Source organism: Pteropus medius, unplaced genomic scaffold (genome assembly GCF_902729225.1).
Source record: "Pteropus medius unplaced genomic scaffold, Ma_sr-lr_union100, whole genome shotgun sequence".
Classification (NCBI taxonomy): Eukaryota; Metazoa; Chordata; class Mammalia; order Chiroptera; family Pteropodidae; genus Pteropus; species Pteropus medius.
Window position 1 is genome coordinate 717,965 of NW_024355109.1, and position 27,225 is coordinate 745,189.

The 27,225-nt window shown below is 38.8% G+C and overlaps 1 protein-coding gene across 7 annotated transcripts in view; it reads left to right on the forward strand.

The window, feature by feature from the left end:
- Positions 1-20,709, forward strand: part of LOC120598328 (cytidine monophosphate-N-acetylneuraminic acid hydroxylase) — a 234,473-nt gene extending 213,764 nt beyond the window's left edge. For all 7 annotated transcript variants that reach the window (XM_039857095.1, XM_039857098.1, XM_039857097.1 and 4 more), the window contains 6 exons: positions 392-532; positions 10,162-10,336; positions 11,900-12,016; positions 15,272-15,387; positions 17,514-17,610; positions 18,927-20,709. In XM_039857095.1, coding sequence (XP_039713029.1) covers positions 392-532; positions 10,162-10,336; positions 11,900-12,016; positions 15,272-15,387; positions 17,514-17,589 — 625 coding nt within the window. In that variant the 3' untranslated portion in view covers positions 17,590-17,610; positions 18,927-20,709. The remainder of the gene's footprint in view (positions 1-391; positions 533-10,161; positions 10,337-11,899; positions 12,017-15,271; positions 15,388-17,513; positions 17,611-18,926) is intronic.
- The last annotated feature ends 6,516 nt before the right edge of the window (positions 20,710-27,225 follow it).

Below are 27,225 nucleotides of genomic sequence, written 5' to 3' on the forward strand. Positions count from 1 at the left end.
AGCTCATTAGAGTGTTGTGAAGACAGAATCAATTAGTTCCTGTGAAGCACTTGGTATAATTCCTGCCAAATAATATTTAATCAATCTTAAATACAAGAGTGTGCTATTTCCACCTATTTGTAATATTTAGTCTTGTTACATCTAACTTCTTTTCAATATAGATAGTGTATTAAATATTGATTCAATATTTAATATAATACCATCTGGTTATACCTAAAAACAAGGTATACATACAATCTTCCTTGATAACAATTCTTCTAGTCTTTAATTTTCTGGGATAAGTGGATTGGGAAGTGGGAATACAGAGAAAAGAAAAAAAATCTGTCATTGTTGTAATCAGACTGTACATCTGAGAGTAAACTTCTTACTTGAGAATGTTCTTATTTCTCAGGTATATTAAGGAAACAAACATCAAAAATGACCCAAATGAACTCAACAATCTTATTCGGAAAAATTCTGATGTGGTAACATGGACCCCGCAACCCGGAGCCACTCTTGACCTGGGTAGGATGCTCAAAGATCCAACAGACAGGTTCGGCTTAAATATTTATAGAGAATAAAAATGATTTATGAATTTTCTCAATTGAATGAGAAAATGAGGGACACAACTGTGACCTCTTGACAGGTCTCTATTTTGTTGACTAGCATACTGATCTTGGTATGCAGTAAGAGTCACATATCACTTCTTCAAATGGAAGTCTTTCTATTTAAATAAAATAAACTATTAAATAGGTATCTTTCAAATCTAGGAGAAAAAAAACTGAGTTCCCCCCTAAGTTTCTAATTCTATGTAATAATTACTCATGAAAAAGTTTGATATAGCTCAGAAATAATTTTCATATTTAAGTAAAAAGCCATAAGCATGAGAGTTAGTTTTCATATCAGCATAAACATCACCCAACTCTCTATTCCACAGACAGTACATTTGAACAAGTAATGACATACTGGAGGGCAACCAAAGAAAAGTTAACATTGATGTCACAGACCTACATTTTATATATATATATATTATCTTTACATTTTATTTTATTTTATTTTTTTATTATGGTGAAATAGGTTAATGAAATCCAATACGTTTCAGGTGTACAATTTACATAAGATTATATATATATATATATAGCACTGTTCACCACCCATAGTTAGATTTCTTTCTGTCTTCATATATTTGACTCCTTTTACCCCATCTACTTCCCCCACCTCCCCCCATCCGACCTTTGGTAACCACTGGTCTATTGTCCATATCCATGAGTCTCTGTTTGTTTATCCTGTTTATTTGTTGCTTTTAGGTTTATATCCCACATATAAGTGATATCATGTGATTTTCAACTTTTTCTGTTTGGCTTATTTCACTTAGCACGATTATCTCAAGGTCCGTCCATGTTGTGGCACCTGGCAGTATTTCATCTCTTCTTATGGCTGAGTAATATCCCATCGTATATATGTACCACAGCTTCTTTAGCTAATCATCTATCATAGGACACTTTGGTTGCTTCCATGTCCTGGCCACCATGAATAATGCTGCTATGAACATCAGTGTGCAAATATCTTTTTGGATATGAGTTTTTAAGTCTTTGGGGTAAATACCCAGTAGAAGGATTGCTAGATCATTTGGTAGATCAATTCTTAGTTTTTTGAGGAACCTCCATACTGTTTTCTATAGTGGCTGTACCAATTTACAATCCCACCAGCAGTGTTTGAGGGTTCTTTTTTCTCCCCACCCTCTCCAACACTTGTTATTACCTGTCCTGTTGATAACAGCTATTCTAACAGGTGTGAGATGGCATATCATTGTGTTTTTGATTTGCATTTCCCTAATAACTAGGGACGATGAGCATCCTTTCATATGTTTGTTGGCCATATTTAAATCATCTTGGGAAAAGTGTCTCCTCAGGTCCTCTGCTCATTTTTAATTAGATTGTTTGCTTTTTTGTTGTTATTGAGTTGTATGAGTTCTTTGTATATTTTGGATATCAGGCCCTTACCAGAGGCATTGCTTGCAAATATATTTTCCTATTTGGATGGTTGTCTTTTCGCTTTGTTGATGGTTTTTTTTACTGTGCAGAAGCTTTTTAGTTTAATGTACTCCAATTAATTTATTTTTGCTTTTACTTCTCTTGTCTTTGAGGTCAAATTCATAAAATCCTCCTTAAGTCCAAGGTCCATGAGTTTAGTTCCTATGTTTTCTTTATGCAATTTATTGTTTCGGGTCTTATATTCACGTCCTTAATCCATTTTGAGTTAATTTTGGTGCGCAGTGATAGACAACAGTCTAGTTTCATTCTTTTGCAGGTAGCTTTCCAGTTTCCCAGCACCATTTATTAAAGAGACTTTCCTTTCTCCGCTGTATATTTTTGGCTCTTTTGTCAAAAATTATTTGTCCATATAAACATGGGTTTACTTCTGGACTCTCAATTTTGTTCCACTGGTCTGTGTGTCTGGTTTTCTATCAATACCATGACGTTTTGATTACTGTCGCTTTGGAGTATTAATTTGAAATCGGTCAGAGTGATGCCTCTAGCCTTGTTCTTTTATCTCGGGATGGCTTCGGTGATTCGGGGTCTTTTGTGCTTCCATACAAATCTGATAACTTTTTGTTATATTTCTTTTTAAAAAGCCAATGGGATTTTGATGGGGATTGCATTAAATTTGTACACTGCTTTAGGTAATATGATCATTTTAACTATGTTGATTCTTCCAATCCAAGAACATGGAATATCTTTCCATTTCTTTGTATCTTCTACGATTTCTTTTAATAGAGTCTTATATTTTTCATTATATAGGTTTCACATATTTCGTTAGATTTATTCCTAGGTATTTTATTCTTTTCGTTGCAATTGCGAAAGGAATTATTTTTTCTACTTATTTTTCTGACACTTCATTATTAGCATATAGAAACGCTATGGATTTTTGAACATTGATTTTATATCCAGAAACTTTACTGTATTTGCTTATTGTTTCTAGTAGCGTTCTTGGGGAGTCTTTAGGGTTTTTTATATAGAGAATCATGTCATCCACAAATTGTGACAGTTTGTCTTCTTCGTTTCCTATCTGGATGGCTTTTATATTTTCCTCTTGTTTGATTGCACTCGCTAGGACTTCCAATGTTATATTGAATAACAGTGGTGATAGAGACCAGCCTTGCCTTGTTCCTGATCTTGGAAGGTTTTTAGTTTTTCACCATTAAGTATAATGTTGGCTGAAGGTTTGTCACAGATGACCTTTATTATGTTAAGGTACTTTCCCTCTATATCGATTTTGTTAAGTGTTTTGATCTTAAATGGTTGCTGTATCTTGTCAAAGGCTCTTTCTGCATCTATTATATGATCATGTGATTCTTATTTTTTAATTTGTTTATGTGGTGTATCACATTAATCGATTTGCGCATGTTGAACCATCCCTGTGCCCCTGGGATGAAGCCTACCTGATCGTGGTGTATAATCTTTTTAATATGTTGCTGTATTCGGTTCACTAGTATCTTATTTAGAATTTTTGCATCTGTGTTCATGAGAGATATTGGTCTGTAGTTTTCTTTTTGTTTGTTATCTTTACCAGGTTTTGGTATCAGGATAATACTGGCCTCATAAAATGAGTTGAGAAGTATTGCCTCCTCTTCAATTTTTTGGAAGAGTTCGAGGAGAATAGGTATTAAATTTTCTTTGACTGTTTGGTAGAATTCACTGGTGAAGCCATCTGGTCCTGGACTTTTACTTTTTGCTAGGTTTTTAATGATTGTTTCAATTTGCATACTGCCGATCAGTCTATTTAAATTTTCCAGTTCTTCTTGATTCAGTCTAAGAAGGTTGTATTTTTCAAAGCACTTGTCCATTTCTTCTAGGTTATGAAATTTGGTGTTATGTACGTTTTCATAGTATTCTTGTATGACTCTGTATTTCTGCAGCATCTGTCATAACTTCTCTTTCATCATTGATTTTATTTGTGTCTTTCCTCTTTTTTCTTTAGTGAGTCTAGCCAGAGGTTTGTCAATTTTATTAACCTTCTCAAAGTACCAGCTCTTCGTTGCATTTACTTTTTCTATAGTTTTTTTGTTCTAAATTTCATTTAATTCTGTTCTAATTTTGATTATTTCTTTCCTTCTGCTGACTTTAGGCCTCATTTGTTCTTTCTTTTCCAGTTTTTTAAGATGAAGCATTAGGTTGTTTATTTGGGCTCATTCTTGTTTTTTGAGATAAGCCCGTAATGATATAAACTTTCTTCTTATGACCACTTTGCCATGTCCCAAAAGTTTCGATATGTTATACTATCATTATCATTCATTTCTATGTATCTCTTGATCTCTCTTTTTATTTCTTCTGTGACCCAGTCATTCTTCAATATCATGTTGTTTAATCTCCATGTATTTGTTTTCCCTCTTTCTTTTAACAGTTGCTTTCCAGCTTTAAGGCATTATGATCAGAGAATATGGTTGGTATGATTTCAACCCTCTTATGTTTGCTGAGGCTATCTCTGTGTCCCAGTACGTGGTGGATTCTTGAGAATGTTCCATGTGTGCTAGAGAAGAATGTATAAGCAGCTATTTGGAGATAGAAGGATCAGGAGATGTCAGTTATGTCCGGTTGGTCTAATGTGTCATTTAAGGATGTTATTTCCTTATTGATTTTTCTGTTTGGATGATCTGTCCATATCCAACAATGGGGTATTTAGGTTCCCTACTACGATAGTATTTGGTCTGTTTCTCTCTTTAGTTCTGTTAGTAATTGCTTTACATATGTTAGGGCTGCCTAATGGGGAGATTAGATATTAAGAGTTATGTCTTCTTGATGCATGATTCCCTTTATCGTTATGAAGTGAACCTCATTATCTTTCTTAACTGTTTTTGTTTTGAAGTCCTTTTCACCCGATATTAGTACTACTACTTCTGCTTTTCTCTGAATGCCATTTGCTTGAAATATAATTTTCCACCCTTTCTCTTTGAGTCTATCTTTGTCTTTGGAAATGAGATGTGTCTCCTGGAGGCAGTATATGATTGGGTTTTGTTTTTTGATCTAATCTGCAATTCTGTGCCTTTTTATTGGTGAATTCAGTCCATTTATATTTAGGGCAATTATTGAAGTACGAGGTCTTTTTATAGCCATTTTTTGTTTTGCTTTCTGGTAGCTCGGTGTTTCCATTGCTTCTTTGTCCTTATGTGTCTGTTTTTGTTTATTTTGGTTGGGTTTCAATGGTTTTCCATCTGGTCCTTCTTGTTCTATGTTATGTACTTTAGTTCTGAAGTATCTTTAGCATGTGGTTATCATTATGGATATGTAAAGGAGATAAACACACACACACATACATATATATGTACATATATATATACATGTATATATATATGTACATGTATATATACATGTGTATATATATATATATATATATATATATATATATAGTCATCCATTTTCTTCTGCACATGCCTTATCTCCATTCCCTTTTGCAAATTTGGATTTTTTTAAAGTTTATTGGGGTAACATTGGTTAATACAATTATATAATTTTTAGGTGTACATTATAATTTGACGTCTATATATTCTATTGTGTGATTACCACCCAAAGTCCAGTTTCCTTCATCTTCCATATCAAATATGGATTTTTGAATCCTCCCTTTTTCAGTCATTGTTATCTCAATTTGTCCCTATGTATGCTGAACATTCATTACTATCTTGCTATAGCAATTCTCTTATTGTTTAAGCTTATAATGCTCTGTTCTTAGTATGGATTGCACTCCTCTGCTTCTATCTGCCTGCTAGTTGACTTACTCCTAATTATGTTTGTTTTTTGTTTTGTCATTTTGTTTTAGGTGAGCTGACTCCTTTCAGTATTTCCTGTAATGCGAGCCTCATAGTGGAAAATTCTCTCAATTTGTGTATGTCTGGAAAGGTGTTTATTTCTCCTTCATATCTAAAGGAGAGCTTTGCTGGATACATTATTCTTGGCTGGTAGTTCCTTTCATTTAATAGTTTGAATATTTGATTTCATTCCTTTCTGGTTTGTAAGGTTTGTGCTGAGAAGTCTGACTATAACCTAATTGGTTTCGGTTTATAGGTTACCATGTTCTTTTCCCTGGATGCCCTGAGAATTCTTTCTTTGTCATTGATTTTTGATAATTTTAATACAATGTGTCTTGATGAAAGCCTTTTTGGGTTGAGATCATTGGGTGTTCTGTTGACTTCTTGAATTCCAAGCTCCAGCTCATTCCTTAGATTTGGGAAATTCTTATCAACTATTTGTCTGAAAATGCTTTCTAGTCCCTGCTCCTTTTCTTCCTTGTTCAAGAATGTCCATTATTCTTGTTTCCTCTTCTGATGGTATCAGCTAGTTCTTGTATTTTTCTTTCATTCTTTTTCATTCTTTGGTTTCTCTCTTCTTCCTTCTGATTTATTTGTATATTTCTGTCTTTGATATCACTGATCCTTTCCTCCATTTAGTCGACTCTATTTCCCTAGCTTACTATTTTATTCCTCATCTCTTGTGGTGTGTTCTTCATCTCCTGAAGTTTTATTTGGTTCTTTTTAAGGGTTTCAATGTCCTTGCTAAAAAACTTATTCTGCTGATCTAATTGTCTTCTCAATTTTTAGAATTGTTGATATGAATTGTTTGGGATCTTATTGAGTTTTTTCTGAGATACTATCCCGAATTCTCTGTCATTTAAATTGCCCATTTCTATGTCTATAAGCTTATTTTCTGAAGATTTTTCTCTTTCTTTCTGAGCTGCTTTGTCACCTTGGTTGTTCATGGTGTTTAATTGACTATTTCTCCACCTGGGCATTAATGGAAGTGTATTCTGCTTTTTTTCCAGAAAAGAGATTTATTATATAAAGGTCCCTCTTTAGCCTGCTGCTAAGAAGCCAACTATCTTTTGGTTTCCAGTAGGTGGCGTCTAAGCCTCTTGGATCCCTGCTTTATATAAAGTCTTAATAATGCCTTTCGTTTTCCTTATAAATATTCAATCACAATCGCTACCTTCAGTCTCAGTTAATGTCAGCATTAGCGACAATTTTGGTAGCATTTGCTCAGATTCCCCTGGGGCTCTGAGGTGTTTGGTGTGGGAGGATGTGGGGGGAGGGACCCTTTGGGTTGGGGGATGGGGACTGCAGCTCAGCCTCACATTTTGCAACTGTGGCTGGTAATAATCAGCTGTTGTTTCTCTGCCTTCCTCACTTCTCTGCTTTCTGCCCTGATCCCTGGGCACTGCTGCTGCGTGGAGGTCACAGCTCTCTCAGTCACTGCTGTTCAGGAAATCTGCTGCACCTTCTACCCTCACCCTCTTCCTTCATGATGCTTGGGCTATGAGAAGCAGCTTCTTTGTTTCTCCCAGTCTACTGACCAACTCCCATGGTTCTGTCCTGTGGTAGCTCTTATTTGCAGATCCCTCACTCAGACATGCTTGTGCACAGATTGAGTGTTTTTTGTTGAATTTTAGATGTTACACTTATTGTTGTTTCAATGGGGGAGATCTGGGGATATCTCTAACTCTGCCACGCTTCTGACATCACTCTCATAGATTTTTGTAAATACTTGTCTTGAACCAAATGGAACCCTTATTTAGAAATAGACTAACCATGTTGGAGAACAGAGCACACGATCTTGGCCTCACCTCTACAGGATTAGTCTGAGTTGTTTGGGCAGCCAATTCAGTCCTTTTGGTAATATTCCATGTCAAGTTAGCTATCAAATCTAGTGAGTTCCTCTTCATAAATCTCTCACAAATCTATCATTCATCATCAGCCCCTTCTGCCATGGCCTGAGTCTGGCTTCTCACAATTTTTACCAAGTTTCCTGCAGCAGCCCCTGCCTTGTTGCTGTGCCTTCACCCCAAACCTGCTTTTGTCCTTCCCCCATGCCCACCTTCTTCAATCTGCTAGTCTCTGCTAGTTGCAGTCCATTGGTGGGTCATAAAATCAATGGCATCAATCACAATAAGCAATTTTTATAAACAAAATAGAACAGAAAAGAATAGAAAAGGCCTGAGTACATTGCATTTAACAAAGATAACTATTATTTCAGGAAGCTTTTGTTTCACAAGTACCCTTGGTATGTGGACCCCCGGGGTCCTGATACAATTCTTACTGGGATCTTAGGCAAGAAGTTTAAAAGCCTCCCTCTTCTTCATTGCTGCCAAAGTTACCTTTTTAAAATGCAAAACTGTTCCTGTTCCTTCCCTACTTAAAATTCCTTAAGGTCACCCCCGTGCCTCTAGGATAAAAGTGGTTTTTATTCCCCAGTTCAAGGGCAACAGAGATTTTCAGTTCTTTCAAGTATTAGTGGGGCATTCAAGAGCCTTTGTCACTGTCATTTGCTGGACTCTCCATTGTTTCTCTCCAGTTCTCCAGAGGCATCATATAGCAGTAACTCTCAAACATTAATGAAGATCAGAATAACCTGAGGAACTTGTATAAATCCAGATTCTTAGGCTCCACCCCCAGAGGTTCTGACTCATTAGATCTGAGGGTGAGCCCAAGAATCTGCATTTGTATCATGGTGTACCACCAAAGCATTTTGGGTAACAAGACAGTCAGTATTGTAGGATTTTCAGGAGTAAAACAGAGTATAAGGGACAGAAGGAGACAAGTGCTTAACTCTGTTGAGGGGAAAAGAGGATGGGAGAGAACAGGAAACGTTGTTAAGGAAACTGAATCTGAAATCTCTGGCATTTGAGCTAGGTCTCAGAGGTGAGGAGGTGACAAGTGGATTAATTGAGAAAGAGAGAATGAAATAGAGATGGGTAGATAGGACGGAGAGAGGGAGGGAGGGAGGAGGAAGAGAGATTTTAGTCAGAAATAATGGCATGCGATGAAGGGAAATGTAAACAGTGTCATGAGTTTGGTGAATGTAGATACTTTGAATGAGTGAATAAATAGCTGCCATTTATTCAGAAACGGTTTCTTGAGCTCCTTCCTTATACCAGATATCATACTAGGTACAGGCACACAGCTGTGGAAACATCCTTCCCTCAGGAAGCCATCCTTCTCCCTGAGTACGGAGTTGGGAAGTAAAGTGGAGAAGGATGGGGCAGGAATGCCATGTTGGGGCTAGGGTCGAAAAGGTGTTCTCAGACAGTGTAAGGAACTTGCCTGTGAGTTAAGAGAGCTCAAGAAAGTTCTAAAGCAAAGAATGCACATTACCATATTGTGTTTTAGAAAAACCATTTCAGTTTTCAGAGAAGCATGTACGGGAAGAGGCTACAGGGAAAACAACCAGAGTCAGAGAGGCTGTGGTTTTATCCAGGAAGAGATTGGTGAGGGTCTAAACTGAGACCAGAGTAAGGGGTTGGAGAAGCAGATTTGAGATATATCTAGAAATCAGAAGCTTTAGGATTTGGTAGGTAAGTTATTATAGAAACCAGGGCATTTGTAGCTTTGTGCAAACAGTGGACTAAAAGTGTTGTTTTGAGAAAAGGGACATAGAGACCTACCATTACTCACCAAATCTTTTAGACTGCCTTTTTCCCTCCCTATATGTCCCTTATCCAGAGCACATCCTATTCTATTCTCACAATTCAAGATTTTGCATTTCATGCAATGATCCACCTTTACCCTAGATGCACAGAGCCCTAGGAATGTCAGAGATCTCTGTTGTCCACATTGCTGATGGTGTTTCATGATAAAATTGCCCACGTGTCTGTGAGCTGTGGTTTGATTAGTACAGTAGGAACCCATATATTAGAGACGCAACATTCTGAATATATATCAAAGATAGGCTAAAGCCATTCATGTGCTCAACAAATATTTATTGAGCCCATTTATGCTCCAGTCATTGTTTTTATTTTAATCAAATTTATATTCTAGTGGAGGTGAAGGGTAGGGCAGGGGTGAGCAGAGATCCACATTCAATCTGATGACAGTATATTCAATATTTCCATCATTCAGTTTTTGGACCCAAAGGATCCACATCAGTGGTTTTCCAACTTTTCTTCCCTAGGCATATGCTTTTTTATTTTCAGATAAAATATGGCTTAGAAACCCATCATGCTTAACAATTAGAAGGAACTATTCTAGTTTAGGTTGGGGGTGGGCCCTGCCCCTCACAAGGCCCCTGAGGTACTTCTATTGGACCCTGAGGGTCATCTGAACTCTTGTAAAGCCACTTGTATGGTTAACTTTTTGAGTTTCAGCACTAACTCTATTTTTTCTTTCTTCCACTGTTCTCTTGCCTTTGTGTCTTTAAGCAAGGGCATCATAGAACCTCCAGAGGGAACTAAAATTTACAAGGATTCCTGGGACTTTGGACCATATTTGAAAATCTTGAATGCAGCTGTAGGAGATAAAATATTTCTTCACTCAGCCTGGATAAAGGAGTACTTCACCTGGGCTGGATTTAAGGATTATAACCTGGTGGTCAGGGTAGGCTATTAAGTGTTACTTGTCTTTGCTTTCTTATACAATGAAATGGATGGAAATCCTTAGGATTCCAAGTTGTTTTTCAATAAGCATTCATCATGCCCCACTAGCTGCCTGAGAATAGATCTGGCTACGCGATAAACAATCTCTTATTGAACACTTGCGGGGCAGATGAAGTCCAGCTTAGTTTCTCTTTTGGAGCGTTCTTTTCCCTCGTATCACCATAAGTTTGGTTTCATTGTTTGATTTTGTTTTTGTGGGTGTTTTGTTTTGTTTGGCATGGCAGAAACAGCTGTTTAAACTGTGGACCTTGAAGGTGGGATTCACTGCAGAGGTGATGCCCTGTAGCAAAATAATGTAGAAGCAAGTAACTTACCTGCAGCTGTGATGAGGTCGGCCTAGATCTAGAACTTAAATTAGCTTGACACATACACATAGAACCCACATGCCAAGTGATTCAAGTTGTAACCTGATCACCGATGCTGAAGGTGTATCCACCAAAAGCAAGTTAAATACTAACAGGTAGGGAATGCAAGAGAAAGAGGAGGCCTGAAATGTATCGGGAGTACCTGCAAAGTCAGCGAGCAACCAGCCACTTACATGTACATTTTTGCTGGCTTACATTTAGTGCCTGATGATGTGCTTGCAGGCAAAGTTTAGGAAAGGCATCAGGAAATGAACCACATTCACTCTCTTAGAGACCAGGATAGGTCACTCTCAGAGCAAGGACCATTTCCAAGTTTCTCTTTCAACCCCTGAACATTAATGCCAGGCAACACTTGTCATTCTCAAAAGCATTCCTAAAAACTTACCTGGGGGCCAAGACCAGTCTGTGACGATTTTTACAGGTCAACAGTGAAATATGAGTATGCATATGAGTGTGGTTACAAAGATGTCAGCTCTCTTTTTTTGAGATGAGTTGTCATTATTCCAATATTGAGTCCTTCCTATTTTTGAAATGTTTAAAGCATTCTTCCTTTAATGAAATAAAAGTAGATGTAAATTTTTTTAAGTCCTCACTTGACAAAATAAAATAGTGGTGCTGATATTAGCTCCTAAATATGTTTTAGGAAATTGTCTTTGAAATCCAAAGACCTGGGAAACATTAGTGTAAATGATATTTTCAGCTAGACAATTAGCAGGAAAAAGAGAAAACATTTGGAATTGTCAATGAAACTATTTATCTTTAGCTGTTGTATAATGATGAAAAATATTCCAAATGTTATTTAATTTTTAGCCTGCAAACATAGAATAGTATTAGATAGTACTAATAGTACTTAAGATAATCATCACCTGTAAATTTGATTGAAGTCAGTGATATAAGGCAATTTTGCTAGTACAGGAGACTAGGATTTGAATGTTGTCGGTTCAGGACGCAGGAGGGAGATTGAGGGAGGGGCTAGAAGAAAAAGAGGGAGTAAGAGAAAGGAGAGGAGAGACTACGTTAATGCCGATTCACTGCTACCATTTAAGGGCTTTCGGGTCTTACACATTCTAGAATTTTTTAAGGACCTTGACCACCAGATTGATATGCTTCTTCCCTTTATCGTGTTGTTATTTGCACAGATGATTGAAACGAATGAGGACTTTAGCCCTTTTCCTGGAGGATATGACTATTTGGTTGACTTTCTAGATTTATCTTTTCCAAAAGAAAGACCAAGCCGAGAACATCCATATGAGGAAGTAAGCAGTGACATTGGTGGAAGTGCCCCTCCCCACTTCCTCCTTCTCTCCCTTACCCTCCCTCCCTCTCTCTCTTCCTTCCCCTCTCCTTCCTCCTTCCTCTCTTCTTCTTTTTCCTTCCTTCCTTCCTTCATTTTTTTTCCTTCCTTTTCCTTCCTTCCTCTTCTTCCTCCCTCCTTTCCTTCCTCTCTTCCTTCCTTCCTTCCTTTCTTCTTCCTCTTCTTCCTTCCCCCTTCCCCCTTCCCTTCTTTTTTAAATAAACTTTTTATTTTAGAATAACTGTAGATTTACAGAAAAGTTACAAGGATAATATACAGTATTGTTAACTACTTTACTATGGTGCATTTGTCACAACCAATGAAACAAGATGAAAACATTATTATTAGCTAAACCCCATACTTGCTTCTTTTTGAGTCATTTGCGAAGATTGGCTTCTCCACCTGCTTTCTTCCTAAGCTCTTAGCAGCCTATGGGCATTGGTGTCCGCCTCTCCTTTCTCCTCTCTCCTGTGCTATCTCCTCTGCCTCTTGCCCTGCCTCCCTCCAGACTCATGAGCTCTGTGAAAGGAGTTAAGTCAGCATACACTAACACATTTCGTTGAGCTCCAGTTTTGAGCAAACCCCTCACCTGCGTCAGGAATGAGGTTAAGAGCCGTGGTTTTGGAGATAGCGTCAAGACTGGTGGCTCTCACCAGTTATTGAGCTTTCTGAGCCTTGTTTTTTTTCTTCCATAGGGTCTATTTCCACTTTACCAGTTTTTTGTGATAGTCAAATGACATCGTATATGTGAGCATGCATTGTAATTTTAAATTACATATAATGTAAGAATTATTAGATAAACCAGGAGGATATGCAGTCTGCCTTTAAGCTTATTACATGTGCCATATAAATGTGTGACGCCTTAATCAAAGAGGTTTAAATGTGCCTTTGTATAATAAATATGTTCTTAAAACACATATTAATGATTTGACGGTAATTTTTGCAAATCTGGATTTTCATGTAAAATAACCAGATTTATAAATATGGAAAGCTAATTCAGTTTTCTAAAAGGGACTGTGGGCTGCACCAAACAAAAGGCTGGTCAGGGCTCACTAGGTTAAGTTGTGAAAGTGAGGAGCCAACTATTAGACTGTGGAACCTCAAGTACCAAAACGCAGAGAGTCTTGCCCTGGGACATCACAAATGCAGTACCTACTCCTGTTCTTCCCTCTCCCCAAAATTGATTCGATTTATTCAGAGAACTGTCTGAATGTACTTGGCGGGAGCCAGGCACAGGCATAGGGCAGGGGTCAACTGTTTTGTGTACATTGTGCTGTGTCCTTTCCCTCATCCATGGTACTTACCTCCACCCCTTTCACCGAATGGCCTCCTCATGCTCTCTGGGATTCTGCAGCCTCTGCCCTATTCTTTGGTTGCCACTCATTGCAGTAATTAGTTGAAATCTCCTACCTGTTGATGACTCACTTCGTTTCTTCTCCACTGTGGCACTTTATAGCTATATAATTGCTTTGTCAATATTCTAGTTGGGTCTAGAAGTGTACAAAAAACAGGTTATGCATGTGATCCATCTGTCATTTTGAACTAGAAGTCCTTTCTCAGCTCCAGTGACAATTTCTTCGCTTCCATGACTATTCTTTCTCTGCATTTTCTCAGGGTCTCTCTTTCTCCAGCTGCCAATTAAATCTCTTGTTTCTCTGCATGGTTCTGCTCAACCCACTCTTCTTCTCAAATCTCTTCCTGGATGAACTCATCTGCTAGTACCACTTCTCCGCTGATGACTCCAAAAATCCTTGGATCCTGCTCGGGCTCCACCGAGCTCCCCCAACACTGCCTGCTAGGTAGCATCACCCGGACTTCCAAATCCTTGGTACTTCTTCAGGCCCATTCAAAATTCAACTCATCATCTTCCTTCTCTTTCTCCATTTATCCCTTGGTCATTGGCAGTATCATCTCCCCAGCGAGGCTTGATAGACACAAGGGAACAATCGACTGTTCCTTTTCCCTTCATCCTCAAATATAATCAATCACCAAGGCATTTCCATTTACATCCTAACTATTTCTCAAAGCTACCCCTAATTCTCCCATGTGCTCCTCTACAGATTGAAAGATCAGGAAAGGCCATCTCCCTCCACTGTGAGGAGGCAGGTCCCAACACTGCATCGCAGCTGGGCAGTCCTTGGCCTGAGCAAATTGTACATCATGTGTCTAAACCCCTATCAGCAAACGAACAGGTCCTCTGACATGGGTTTGTAACCTTAGTTTACAGTGGATGTAATCATTTGGTAGGACCGGTGAAGGAAAAAGAAATAAATCCAAAATGCCAATCTTCTAAACGTCCTGTGTCATTTATTAGCCTGCCATTGATGACAATTTGCCTCTACTGCCATTAGCGTATTTATCAGGAAGAAAAAATGTGATGCAGAATCTGAAAAAGCTCCTGGGTAAACTTTACAGTGGTTCTGATGAATTGTTAAACCATGTCCAGTCTGAGGAAAATTTCCCTTCACGCTATTTCATGCTCTTTTCATAAAACGTCTATTTTTTTTTTTCTCACAACAGTCCTGTCATGGACTGAGTCTTAGTAAGGTTAAGGCTGCGTGATTAGCAAGTACAGGGTTGAGACTGAAAGCACCTCTGCTTGTCTGCTAACCCTGTGCTCCTTGACTATTCAACAGTTTCTGCATCTCAGGTTGGGATTCTTTACAGGTAAAGGCCTTGGCCACCTAGGTAAGGGAATCTCACCTGAAACACACAGTCTGCTGTGAAGTTGAAGGCTCTGCTTTGCCTCTGAGTGCTTAGGTAGAAGACTAGTATGCTCTATTTCAGAATAACAGTGACATCACACATTTTTTGAATGCTCACTGTGTGCTAGGCCTCATTTTAAATATTTTACTTACATTGACTCAGTTAATCCTTACAACAATCCTATGAGGAATGGCCCATTATCTTCATTTTATAAATGAGAAAACAGGCAGGATGGTTGCCAAAGCTATTAACCTGGGTGTGAACCCAGCAGTCTGACTCATCCATGCCACGATGCTTCCCCAGCTCCTGATCCGTTTCCTGTTTCCCTTCTCTCAGTTTCTGCCACACTCAGGCCCTCCTCCCTCAGCCTGTGATGCCTGCTCTAGTAGACTTCTCTCCTTGACACTCTAGGCCCCTGCTGTCCTAGGCATCTGCTTCTCCCAGGGACGTGCGGGATCGATGGCCGGTGTTGCCTGGGTCTCCCCTGCTAGTTGTTCCATGTCTGTTTCAGATCCAGAGCCGGGTTGATGTCATCAGACATGTGGTGAGGAATGGTCTACTCTGGGATGACTTGTATATAGGATTTCAAACCCGACTTCAGCGGGATCCTGATGTATATCATCATCTGTAAGTCTGAAAATATCTGCCACACCCTAGGCCACTGCAGAGGATGCCATGGATATATAAGTGGAGTCAGTGACTGACTACATGCCCCCAGGACCATTACATATGATCCTGATGGATAGATATGTGAGATTCCACCTTTAGATCTTTATGCCTCTGGTAGCCTGTTAAAAAGCAAAGCTGGTTAGAAGATAACATTTTAAAGAGTCATTATTTATATAGTCATGCAAATGTGTTCCCATTCCTTCTGAAAGTGGTTTTTGATGTAGAAAATGACATTATGAGAGTGAAGAATGTGTTTGCCAAGCAAGATGTGGCAAGATGCAGCCATTAAAGACAGTCACCTCTCAAGTCTCACTGTTGCCTGTGCCCAAACCTGAGCATATTTGGTAGGCTAGTTGGTTAAGGGGAGTAACCCACTGAGGTTTTGCCTATACTTCAAAACCATGTAAGTCTCTTACTGCAAAATTGCCTAAGTCTTTAAGATTATATTTGAAATATTTGAGTTGAAATGTCAGAAAGGCCCATTTGCCATTTTTATATTTGCAAAATAATTACTAAGAGGGAGAAACTCTCTTGTCATTACCACTGATCCTCTGAAAAATGAAAGAATTTAGTTTTGAATAAGAAAAACCCACAATCTAGCTTCTGCTCTTGAGTTTGCAAGCTTGCTTGAAATTTATTAAAATTTCTTTTTAACTTATCTCCTTTTGAATGTTTTTAAATTATGAAAAAAATGTAAGGAATGTAAAAGTATATAAAATAAAAAGAAAACAACCCCACCCTGCACTTCCCACAAAGCCCTGTGTCCTTCCTCTCTCTCCACCCACTCTCCAGGGCAACCAGAGATAACAGCTCTGTGTGGGTCACCCCAGGCCAACGTCTGGGCAGATCCACATTTCTCTAAATACATGTGTTCTCAATAAAATGTCCCATATAGTTGGGAGGAGATGGGAGGGAGGGTTATTGATGCTGTTGTTTTTTTAAAGTAACATACATTCTGCAGCTTGCATTTTTTTACTCATTCATGTATCTTCGGTTTCCTTCCACGTTGGGACATACGCATCAGCCTCAAACATTTTAACAGCTGTAAAAGAGACCACTTTTTGTTCATTTTCCACAGAGCATATACCTGAATTCTTGTTCTGGGAAAAAAAAAAAAAAGAACGTGACAACATTGTGGGAAACCTAGAGGTTACTTTTCTTGAGAAAATATTTTCTGTCTTGGAAACTTCTAGGATATTGATGCTTAAGACTATTTTGTTATCTTGTGTTTAGATAACAAAGGTCATAAATATCTGAGGATCCCCTAAAGAATTTCAGGAAATAGTTGCAACCCAATTTATCTTCATTGCTCTCAAAATGGGGTGTATGGATTTATTCAACATCTTTCTGGTTATAAAAATAATACATATCTACTGTCGAGAATTTGAAAAAAAATTTTAGATACAAGAAGAAATTTAAATCACAAATAATCTTACTACCACCCCACCCCTCAGAAATAGCAATTTATACATTGGTGTCTAGTTAGACTTTTTTTTTCTGTTTATAAGCACATACTTGTACACTTTTTATAAAAATAGGATAATGCTGTCCATACTTTTCTATCTGTATGTTTATGAAACAATCTTTGATCTACTTATACTTTTCTAACTTTTTATTATTGAAAACAATGATTTGGCAAATAAACATGTAGGTGTCTCTTGCACACTCTCATAGTTGATGTACTCAGGATAAATTTATAGGAGTGGAGCTGCTGGATCCAGTGTGGAGGCCCCAGGGGCATGCTGCCAAACCCCTCTTCAGAAAGCCAGTCCACCTTCACAGAAATAATATAGGAGAGGACAAGTTACCTACACTGTCACCAATACCAGGTCCTAATGCTTTTGTGTATGGAATAAAAATCTATATTTTTCACACACATGTATTCCTTAAAGCAAGGTGCATCACAATAGAATAAAAATAAGACTCAATTGTCTGTATTCAATACACTTCAAATGCTAAGCTGTAGGAACAGCTGAAACCACTCTTAGAGAGGGCTGAGCCCTGGTTACCAAACAGATCCTGGCAGAACAACAGGCACGAAAGTTCATTACCAAATCCATTTCTTTGTTTTGTCTCTCTTACAGGTTTTGGAATCATTTCCAAATAAAACTCCCACTAACACCACCCAATTGGCAGTCCTTCCTGATGCACTGTGAGTAGCGCGGATCTGAGATTTCTCAGGTGAGGCTTCCTCAGATCTGGGAGACGCCCTGACCGTACATCCCAGCAGACTCTCTTTGGCACTAAATTAAGCAGGACTGTGCTTGACAGAAAACCAGACTTCAGGGGAGAATGAAAGGAGCTAACATTACAAGAACATTCAAGGTTAAAAATAAGTAAATGAAATGAGTAGCGAGTGCATCCAGCACAAGTCTGTAGATTCTCTGGTCTGGTTGAGGTGAGCATACAGCTAGGTAATGGACGAGACGAAAATTATCACAGGTGATCAGTGAGTGTTCAGAGCTAAATCCTGATCACGTGAAGAAAAGCAATGACAAAAACTCAAGGGAGAGACGCTGACGAGAATAAGATGGAAAGCATCAGCCCTCCATGTTCTCTCAGCCTCTCTCCTTTTCAGGCTGATGAAGATCAGCTTGACAGGCACAAATCAGATTTGAAACCCTTTCTACCATCCAGCTTGGGATGTGATTTTATTAACTGAATTACAAAACCTGTTTCCACACACTTGTTATTGGAAAGATCATGTACTATTACTACAAAGATAGTAAATTCCTTGACTCATACATTTATTTGTGTGTGTGTGTGTGTGTGTGTGTGTGTGTGTATTTTCTACAAACAGCTATATTGTAATACTCTGTTATCTCTTCTGGTCAGTGAACTCTGAATTTCTTAAAAGTAAACACTCTTGCCTGTGTACTGGTAAAATTAAGGATCTAAATTGAACATTCTTTTCAGTTCCATTCTCTAGCCAGCACAAGGCACTGGGCTAGACCTTCTAAATTAGGATTATAGGCTATAGGGGATGCAAAGAAAATTCACATACAACTAGATGATAAAGCAAGCTCAATAAGTGCTATATGTGTTGTCCAAAGTGCTAAGAATACTGAGGAGAGAAAGAGAGATTACATCTGATTTTTTTAGAGAACCAGGAAGAGCATTATGGAAAGGTAGCATTTCAGGGTTTGAGTTGGGGGAGGGTGTTAGGAGGGTGGCTTGAAGATTGAGTAAAATTCATAATAAGCTGACATGGAGAAGAGGGATGGTAGAAAGAACACTCCAGACAGAAAGAGTACACGAAGTTAAAAGCTAGAGTTCTGTGACCAAAAGTCATTTGGTGAATCTATAAAAAGTTGGGAAGAGAGTCATATTCCAGGTCACATTCCAGTTTCAGGTTTCCATTTACCTTAAAGCATCATAGACTATGTAACTTGAACTAAAGAATTAGAATAAAAATTTGCCATAATGCAACAGAAAAATGAAAAAGTATTAAAATGACATTTATCCTATTGTTCATTAATAATACCTTTAATTCACAGAGATGCCAAGCAATATGAAAAAGTCAAGAATGTACTGATGCTACACTTTGTACACAAGAAGCTTATACCAAAGAAACTATGTTTTATTGACATCAACCATGGAAATTACATTTTGTGTTTGTGAGATGTTCACATATCTTATGTTTGTGGATTGCTACATAGCCAGATTGTTAATATTTTACTTATTCCATTCACAATTCTCTGTAAAAGAACCAGTGAACTCAATAGGAACAAATTCTCTATGAAAAACAAAGCATAATAGGCGGAGATGTGAATCCAAGCATAGAAGAAATAGAAAAGGAGAAAATTTTTCCTAGAACACAATGAGGAAAAAGGACATGGGGTGAGAAGCTGAGTTAGAAGAAGGAGAGAAAGAAGAAACAGATAAATGAGGGACCATAAGAAAAAATTTAGATGGAATTTTAAAAGAAGAATGGAAAAATAGACATGTTGTTCCTTAATAGAGAGATTCTCTAAATAAGGTCCATGAAGAAAGTTGAGTAAGAAGAGTTTGTGAGCTGCTTTCAGCTTTTCAAAAAGCTTTGTTGGATTCATATTTTACTAAAACAAGGACACCAAAAGGCTGCCCTAAAAAGTAAAATTTCATTGGGGCTGAAATTATTTTGATTCGGTGACAAAAATTTTTATTTAATGTAGCTTATAAATTCTAACATAGATCTTTGACTAATAAAAAGTGTGAACACTACTAAAAATGAGTGTTAGAGATAAATATTATTCAAAATCAATAGAAAAACCAACAATAAAGATCTGTATCTTGAAAAAATTAAGAAATCCTCTTCTGAACAGTTAAAAACATTGTCTCAATGGCCAAAATAGGCAACCAATTTATGTTTGTGCTAATGTCTATTGTTTATGATATTCACATGATTAAGACACATACACACAAATTTATTCTTAGGAAAATGTGATCATTAACTAGGTTTCTATTTTACATGTTGATGTTTTCAATACACACTCACACCTTGCTGATTTAAACATCAAAATTGATTTCGTTTATGTACACACCCTCTTTAATTCTGAAGATACAATAATCTAACAGTGGAATTTATCTCCTTAAATCTCTAAATTCATACTTTAAGTAGAAATGTTGGCTGTTTACTTATTAAGATTAACACCAATGATGTTTGATTATTCTGGTTCACCTTACATATTATGTGTAATGGAAATGCTGAGAATTCAAGAATTATATTTTTTTAATTTACATTATATAGCAAATTATTTAATGATCACTGAAAAGAAATATAATGTGTATCAATAGAATATATGTTAAAATGTATATGGACAAATAAAAGATTGTTTTTAAATATAGATTTCTTTTCTCGCCATCTTTATTCTCATGCTATCTTTCTAGTTACCTCCTTCTGATATCCTGGCTCCAACAATTCTTTATATGACCAAGACCTCTAATTCATTGACCCTACATGTCCTCAGTTCCCTTCCACTCATCCTAGATGGTTCTTTTCTACCTGTGTAGACCCCACATCACCTGCCCTCTTTCCCTTTCTCTTATCTCATATCTCATTTCCATGACTTAAACCAAAAGCTGTGACATCATCTTTCTTATAACTTGCTCTAGCCTCCACTGCAGCAGCAAATCCTGTCACCACCACCTTCAAAATATACCCTGAGTCTATACAGTTCTACCACCTCCACTGCTATCGAGATAAGGAGAGAAAAAGAAACGTATAGAGACAACCCTGGCATTAGGGGCTCGTTTTCCTCATGCTACGGATAGGCATCTGCCAATTCCAAAAAAAAAAAAGGCCGAAAAGCTGAATGCCCTGAAACTCGCTCAAAACCACCCAGGGGGGTACAGGGAAAGCCATTAATGGGAAGGTCCCTTGCGGTCTGCATAATCTTACTGTAAAGTCACTTCAGGGGGTACCGGGGAAGCCGCCAGCTCCAGAAAAACTGAGAGCCAGAAAATTGTAGTTCTAATGCAGAAAATGCACCTTGAAATAGTTTTGATTTTCCTAGATTGATCCTCTCCTGAATTCGTCTGTTTCGTAGGTAGTCTAGCGCATTTGGGAACTGCAATGAGCCAATGTTGTAGGCAGGTGGCGCAAGAGGACCATATCTACCATGGGGCCGCTCCTTTTGGCCCCTTCTGTTCTGGACATTGTTCATTCAATGATGAGTCCACAGTAACCCAAGCAGCTGTTCTCACTCCTGCAAAAATCTGCACCTCTGCTGCGTCTAGGAAGAGAGGGGCTTCATTTGGGCCCCCAGTGGTTCCTTGGAAACACGCCCTCGGGTCTTCCCAGCTTCTCTGCACACTTCCTAAAAGCGTTGGGATAATTCAGGAAACTACACAGCAGGAGGTTAAAACTTAAAAGATTTCTGCTGAACACTTATTTTGGTGGAAAAGCATTTAAGGCATTAAATCCTTTACAAGAGGGCCCCCTGAAGTCCACACAATTGCTAATCAGTCTTCCCTGCTTTCCAGCCCAGGCCTCTCTGTAGAGAAAGAAGGAAAATTAAAACCGCCTTCCATCTCACCCAGGCATCCTTCACCTACTGTTTAGAGGGCGAGTTGCCGCCCATAGACACTGACCAACCCCAGGACACGCCTGGGGCAAGTGCATCTCTTCCAGTGAAAATGTTTAATACCTCCTCAAGGAAAAACAAAACAAAACAAAACAGAACCAACACAAAACTCATAGAAAAAGATCAGATTTGTGGTTATCAGAGGTAGGTTTGGATAGTTGTTGGTGATTGATGGTCAAAAGATACAAACTTCCAGTTACTTCGTAAATAGGTACTGGGGTATAATGTGTGACAGTTAACAATGCTGTATGGTACAAAAACTTTAAAGAGAATGTTCTCATCACAAGAAAAAACATTTTTTTTTTCTTTTCTTTGTGTCTATATGGGCTAATGAATGTTAACTAAACTTATCATGGTGATCATTTCACTATATACGTAAGTAAAATCATTATGCTGTTGTGGATGATGAAAAAGGCCACATACTAAACCTGGCAAGCTCAGGAGAGGCCAACATGGTGGTTCCCACAAACTCAGAGACCGAAAGTAGCCAACAACAGAGGATGGTCTGAACATAAAAAATTTCTCACTAAAAGGTCACGGAGGGTAGTCACATCCCGAGCCTGTAGCTTTCTTGAGCCATACCCCTGGAATGTCAGAGTAATCCCCTTTTTCCAGATCTCTCAGGGTACAAACCACAGTACCAGATCGCAGGACCACATAACCCTTCATGGTTATCTTTTTCCCCACATACCATCTCTATGTGTCGTAAATGTTAGTTATTAACTCTCCTGTACCTACCAGTATAAAAGAAATGTGTGTCCCTCGGTTTTACTTTTTATCCAACACCAGAGAGTTCCCGCTCTGCTTTCTCCCGCTCCCTTAATCTACCACCAATGAACCCTCCTTAAGTCTCCTCATTTTATTCTAATGTATAAAATAAGCTGTAAAACTGCAATTCTCCAGAGCATTTTCTTAATCTTTCGAGATTTTGCTTCCTGGAAATTGTCGTCAGTTTGGCTCAAATAAACTCATTAAAATTCTCTACAAGTTTGGACGTTTCTTACTTCACCACTGTAATACCTTAAACTTATACAGTGCTCTATGTTAATTATCGCAATCAAACTGGGAAAAATTGACCTGGGGGGAAGCAGATTATAAAAAAGCGTTTTATCATGATTTCACTTTTAAAAAAATCATATCTATTCATAAAAATAAAAGAATACACCTTAAAATGTTAACAATGGGTTGGTAAGACAGTGGCTTTTTTTGGTGATGGCTTAAGATCTCCTATAATTATAAATTTTACAATGAACATATGCAATTTTGCAATCATAGAATATATTAAAATTTTTTCTTTAAAATAAAATTATTCATGATCTTTAGAGGCACGATCAGCCCCGATCTTTACCACTGCAAGACCTCAGACCATTGGCTGAGAAGGAGGGCCCGGTGGCTTTGGCTTCCAGGGCCCCCACTGCCCAGGCAGGTGGGGGCACTCAGCACCGTCTTACAGACAGATCCTCCACTGGGTACAGGTGCAGGAATGGTTAAATCAAACCCAGGCATCTTCCAGGGACAAACGTTTATTTTCCAAGAAAGTAATCTAAAATTTTAAGAAGAAAGGGATGTTTTCCTAAGTTGGCAAACAGTGGCATCCAAATCTCTCTTTACTGGTCAAAACAATATTACTTTGACATCATCAGCACCACCCCTACTCCCACTGTTCTTTTCAAATTGTGCATTTTGGGGCCAACTGGGAATGAGAGTTTCACATCTGTGACATCTCCCTTGTAAGGGACACTCCCTGCAGTTCGCGAAAACTAGATTCCCTTAACTTTGAAATGTCATCTGCTAAGAATTCAACCTTCAGTGTCCTCTTCTGTCCTAGTCTGGATGAGGATGAGAAATTGGGCAGCTTTACTTCTCTGTTTACGTAATTTAAAAAACAACATGGGAGGACTGTGCTGCTTTGTGCAACCACAAATCTCACACAGTTGAAGGGTGGTCCTGATGAGAGAGCCTTGTGTGTTAGTAATAAGCTGATACTCACAGAATGGTGGCCCTGCCCAACATCCAGCTACAGGAGCAAAGAAAGATTTTCCCTTTCGAGGCTTGGACCCAACCAGTCTGGACCTATGAAGACCTTGTTTCCATTACAATGGCATTTACAGAGCTGATCGTCCAGTAGCTGTAATTGACTCAGGCAAATGGGACCTATTCAGCAGTAAAAACTTTTATTTATCCCTTTCGCCTGAAAAAAAAAAAAACCTTTAGGACCAGGGTTAATTCGCCTCCACAAAATAGGTCAAGCAAATTCTTACAAGGCTAGGCAATGAAGCAATGTTTCCAGGGGTCTCAGGCCAATATTTCTCTGGAATAAAAGTAAAATATCTATGGCCTCATAGACCAGAAACAAATAGTCTAGTGCCTTTTGGGTAGACATTCATTATTAACTATGAAGTTTAAGGAGACATTTGGGCCACGATGACCAGAGCATTTATGACTATCGCAACAGTGTGTTCCAGCTGCTCTCACCCCACCAGCTGAAGTGCCCTTGAGCTCAGGTGCAGTCAATGGAACTTACAGGGAATTCTGAATGTGTCACATGCCTAATTGTAATTGTTATTATCATGTTATCACTATATGTTTTCTACAAAGTGTTCATAAAGCCAGATATAATACTGTTCAATAACGTCACCCTGAATATATGGCACTTGTGTTCCTGCCCCAAAAGAGAACCATTTTGAACTTGAGTCCTATCTGGAATTTACTTTTCCATCAAGAGGACAAAATGCCAAAATTTATTCTCATCTCGCATCAGTGACTCAGGGCAGAAAAGAGGCAACTGGAAGAAAAGGAGTGCTCGGATTAAAAGGAAAAGCGGGGCTGCAAAGCTGGGCAAATAAAGGAAGAAATCTTTCCCAAGATAAAAATTCACCCTGGGACGGCAATTTGCAAAGTTCATTAAGGAAAGCAAAAACTCCATAGGAATATAATTGCAAAACACACTGAACTGACAGTGCTATATCAAAATAAAAAATTTTCTTTGATGAGTAATTAGGTAGTTTTCACATTTATCCAAATTTAGGCCACGGCAGAATAACTCTGGACACAGAGGAAGAAGGAACTGGGGCCAGAGAACAATAAAAACCAAAAGCAGAACAGGACAGAGCCATCCTTATCACCACACTCAGCTAAGGATTTTCATCAACTTACATTGAAAATAAATAAGAAATTCATGTCTGAAATTCACAGTTTCATTTATAGTTTATCGTATATAATGTTCCAAGTCACTATAGGGAAACCTGTACGCAACTCTCATTCCAGAGTGTGGATACAGTCGATCTCAACTCCTGTGCTGGTTTTATAGCCTTGTGATTTGAAACACCTGTGATTAATGGTAGATGAAATGGCCTCTTTAGGGGGATCTGCCTGCTCAGGATGAGATTCTGGATCCCAGCTGGGATAGATCAGGTGCGGGGAGAGCAGCTCTTGTTTCCTTCTATGGTTACACTGCCTAACACGGTGACATTTTCAATTAATACTTATTATCAACAATAAGTAACATTTATTTGTATAACTCTACTGTGTGTCAGACACTCTGGTAAGCATACATCATATATTGCTTCTTTTAAGACACGAGGAAGGTTTCGTTATTCCTATCTTACCAACGATTTGGAAACCGAGGTTCAAAGAGCTAATTAACCAACTTGACCAAGGTCACTCATCCATTTGGATCCAGAAAGTTGAACCTGAGTCTTCCTGCATATGGCCCTAGTCCTGACTCCTCATGAGACCTCTGGTAGAGGGACTCTCAAGACCAGTGGCACCTCTCAGTGGCTAAGTACATCACTTGTGAGCTCTGTCTGGGCACAACCCAGGGATTGAGGGAAGTGATTAAAATGATTTCCTGTAGCGCCAGGACATTGGCAAGGATTGGAGGCCAGCATATAGAGTGTTCCATGTTTGCCCATAAGACCTGTCCTCTGTAATGCTAAAAGCTTTTCTGGAGACAGGTGAGCAGCTTGTGTGTGTGTGTGGGGTGGGGGGGGGCGGACGCTTCCCAGCACACAGCATCAGCTTTGGAGGAACTGAGGCAAATTCTAAACAACTGTTCTCTCCCCCTCCCTACCCCATGTTGGATTCCTACTCTCACTGAGGACACTTTGTTTTCTTTTCTTTCTTTCTTTTCTTTTTCCTTTTTTCTTTTCTTTTCTCTCTCTCTTTTTTTTTTCACCCCCAATAACTGTCTGGGTTTAAGAATACACGTGGATATTTCCTTTTCCCAGCTGCAGCAAAAACTGCCTGGATGTTTCACATTCTTGAGGCTCTCTGAGACAGGTAATGTCAACAATGATGTTCTCTTAGGATATTAAGGAATATTTAGAGGTTTGTATTCAGAGGATCTTCCTGACGTATATGGGTTAGAATATGACCCAGATTAGTCTTCCAAATTACTAATGTAAGATAATAATGCTGAATATTAATTTATCATCATTATAGACTACCTTTTATTCAGGGCTTTCTATTGGTTTTCAGTCCATATGCTAAGATTTTAATAGCCGTCATCTCCTTTAATCATCAAAAACAACTCATGTAAGATAGATGTTTATTAATTGTGTGACCTGGAGTAAGTTACTGGGCCTCACTGGGCTTCAGTGCCCTGGTCTGCAAGGTGGAAATAATAATGGTACCTGCCTCAAAGGTTGTAATGGTGTTAGAGCTGAATAATACACATGGAGTGCTTGGCCAGGCACCTGGGACAGAGTAAAAGCTCACACTGTGTGTGCTCTCATCCTGTTTTACAGCTCAGGAATGAGAGCCCCCAGGAAATCTTGCCCAAGGTCACACAGCTGAGATGCAAACCTCAAGGTGAAGTTGTTAGCCACTCTGCTGTACTGTCTTGTTTAGTTTACTCTCGGCTTAATTTATTTAAATAATTAATTAATTATTTAAACTGAGTCTTTTGTCTCTGTATTATGTCTGGAGATAAATGCTGGTGGGTGGAACACAGGGCTACAAGGATGGTGGGTGGAGGGGCCGAGGGGCTGTGGATGAATCCACGCATGCTCGTCACTGCTGTTAGGATAAAGCCACACTCAAGTGTTGGAAGCACTGGTCGGGGGTGACCCTGTGTTCTGGTTTACCAGACCAGTCTTGACTTTACAGTCGTCCTGGTATAATTACTGAGAGTGGCCTGTCACTCTCAAAAGATCTTGGTTCAGAAAATTATGTAACAACCTTACCCGCAGTGGTGTCATGTTTAGCAAAGAGAGAGGCAGCCTATTCTCATAAGGTGTTGGCTCCTGGCCCCATTTACAGACTGTCAGCAGCCATGTCTTATACACCTGGATTTTTCCCCTGCTCCTCAATGCTTATTGCTTTAAACTTCAATCCTTTCTCTTTGTAGTTCTCCTTCCATACTCCCCCAACTCTTCCTAGTTTCAGACTCTCAGTGGAGGCCTGCGAATTAAGGATGTAGACTCTGGAGTTTCGTGACTGGGGTTCTCTGTCCTGGGACAACCACTCACTGGCTGGTGAACCACACCACCTTTCTCCAAGCACGAGGAACTCCTCTGCTGAGTGAAACACTAGGCCAGACCTCATGGGATTGTCATAAGATGATGCTTGGTGAATCTGAGCTGCCTACTAGTCATATTATTATCCTTTCATGGGAAAATAAAGATGATGGGACAGTCCAGCAAATAAAACGTGATGCCCTTCTTAGCTTTATCAGTTATCCCTGCTAGGCATCACATGAAGCATGACAAAGGATCTTTGGACTATGACA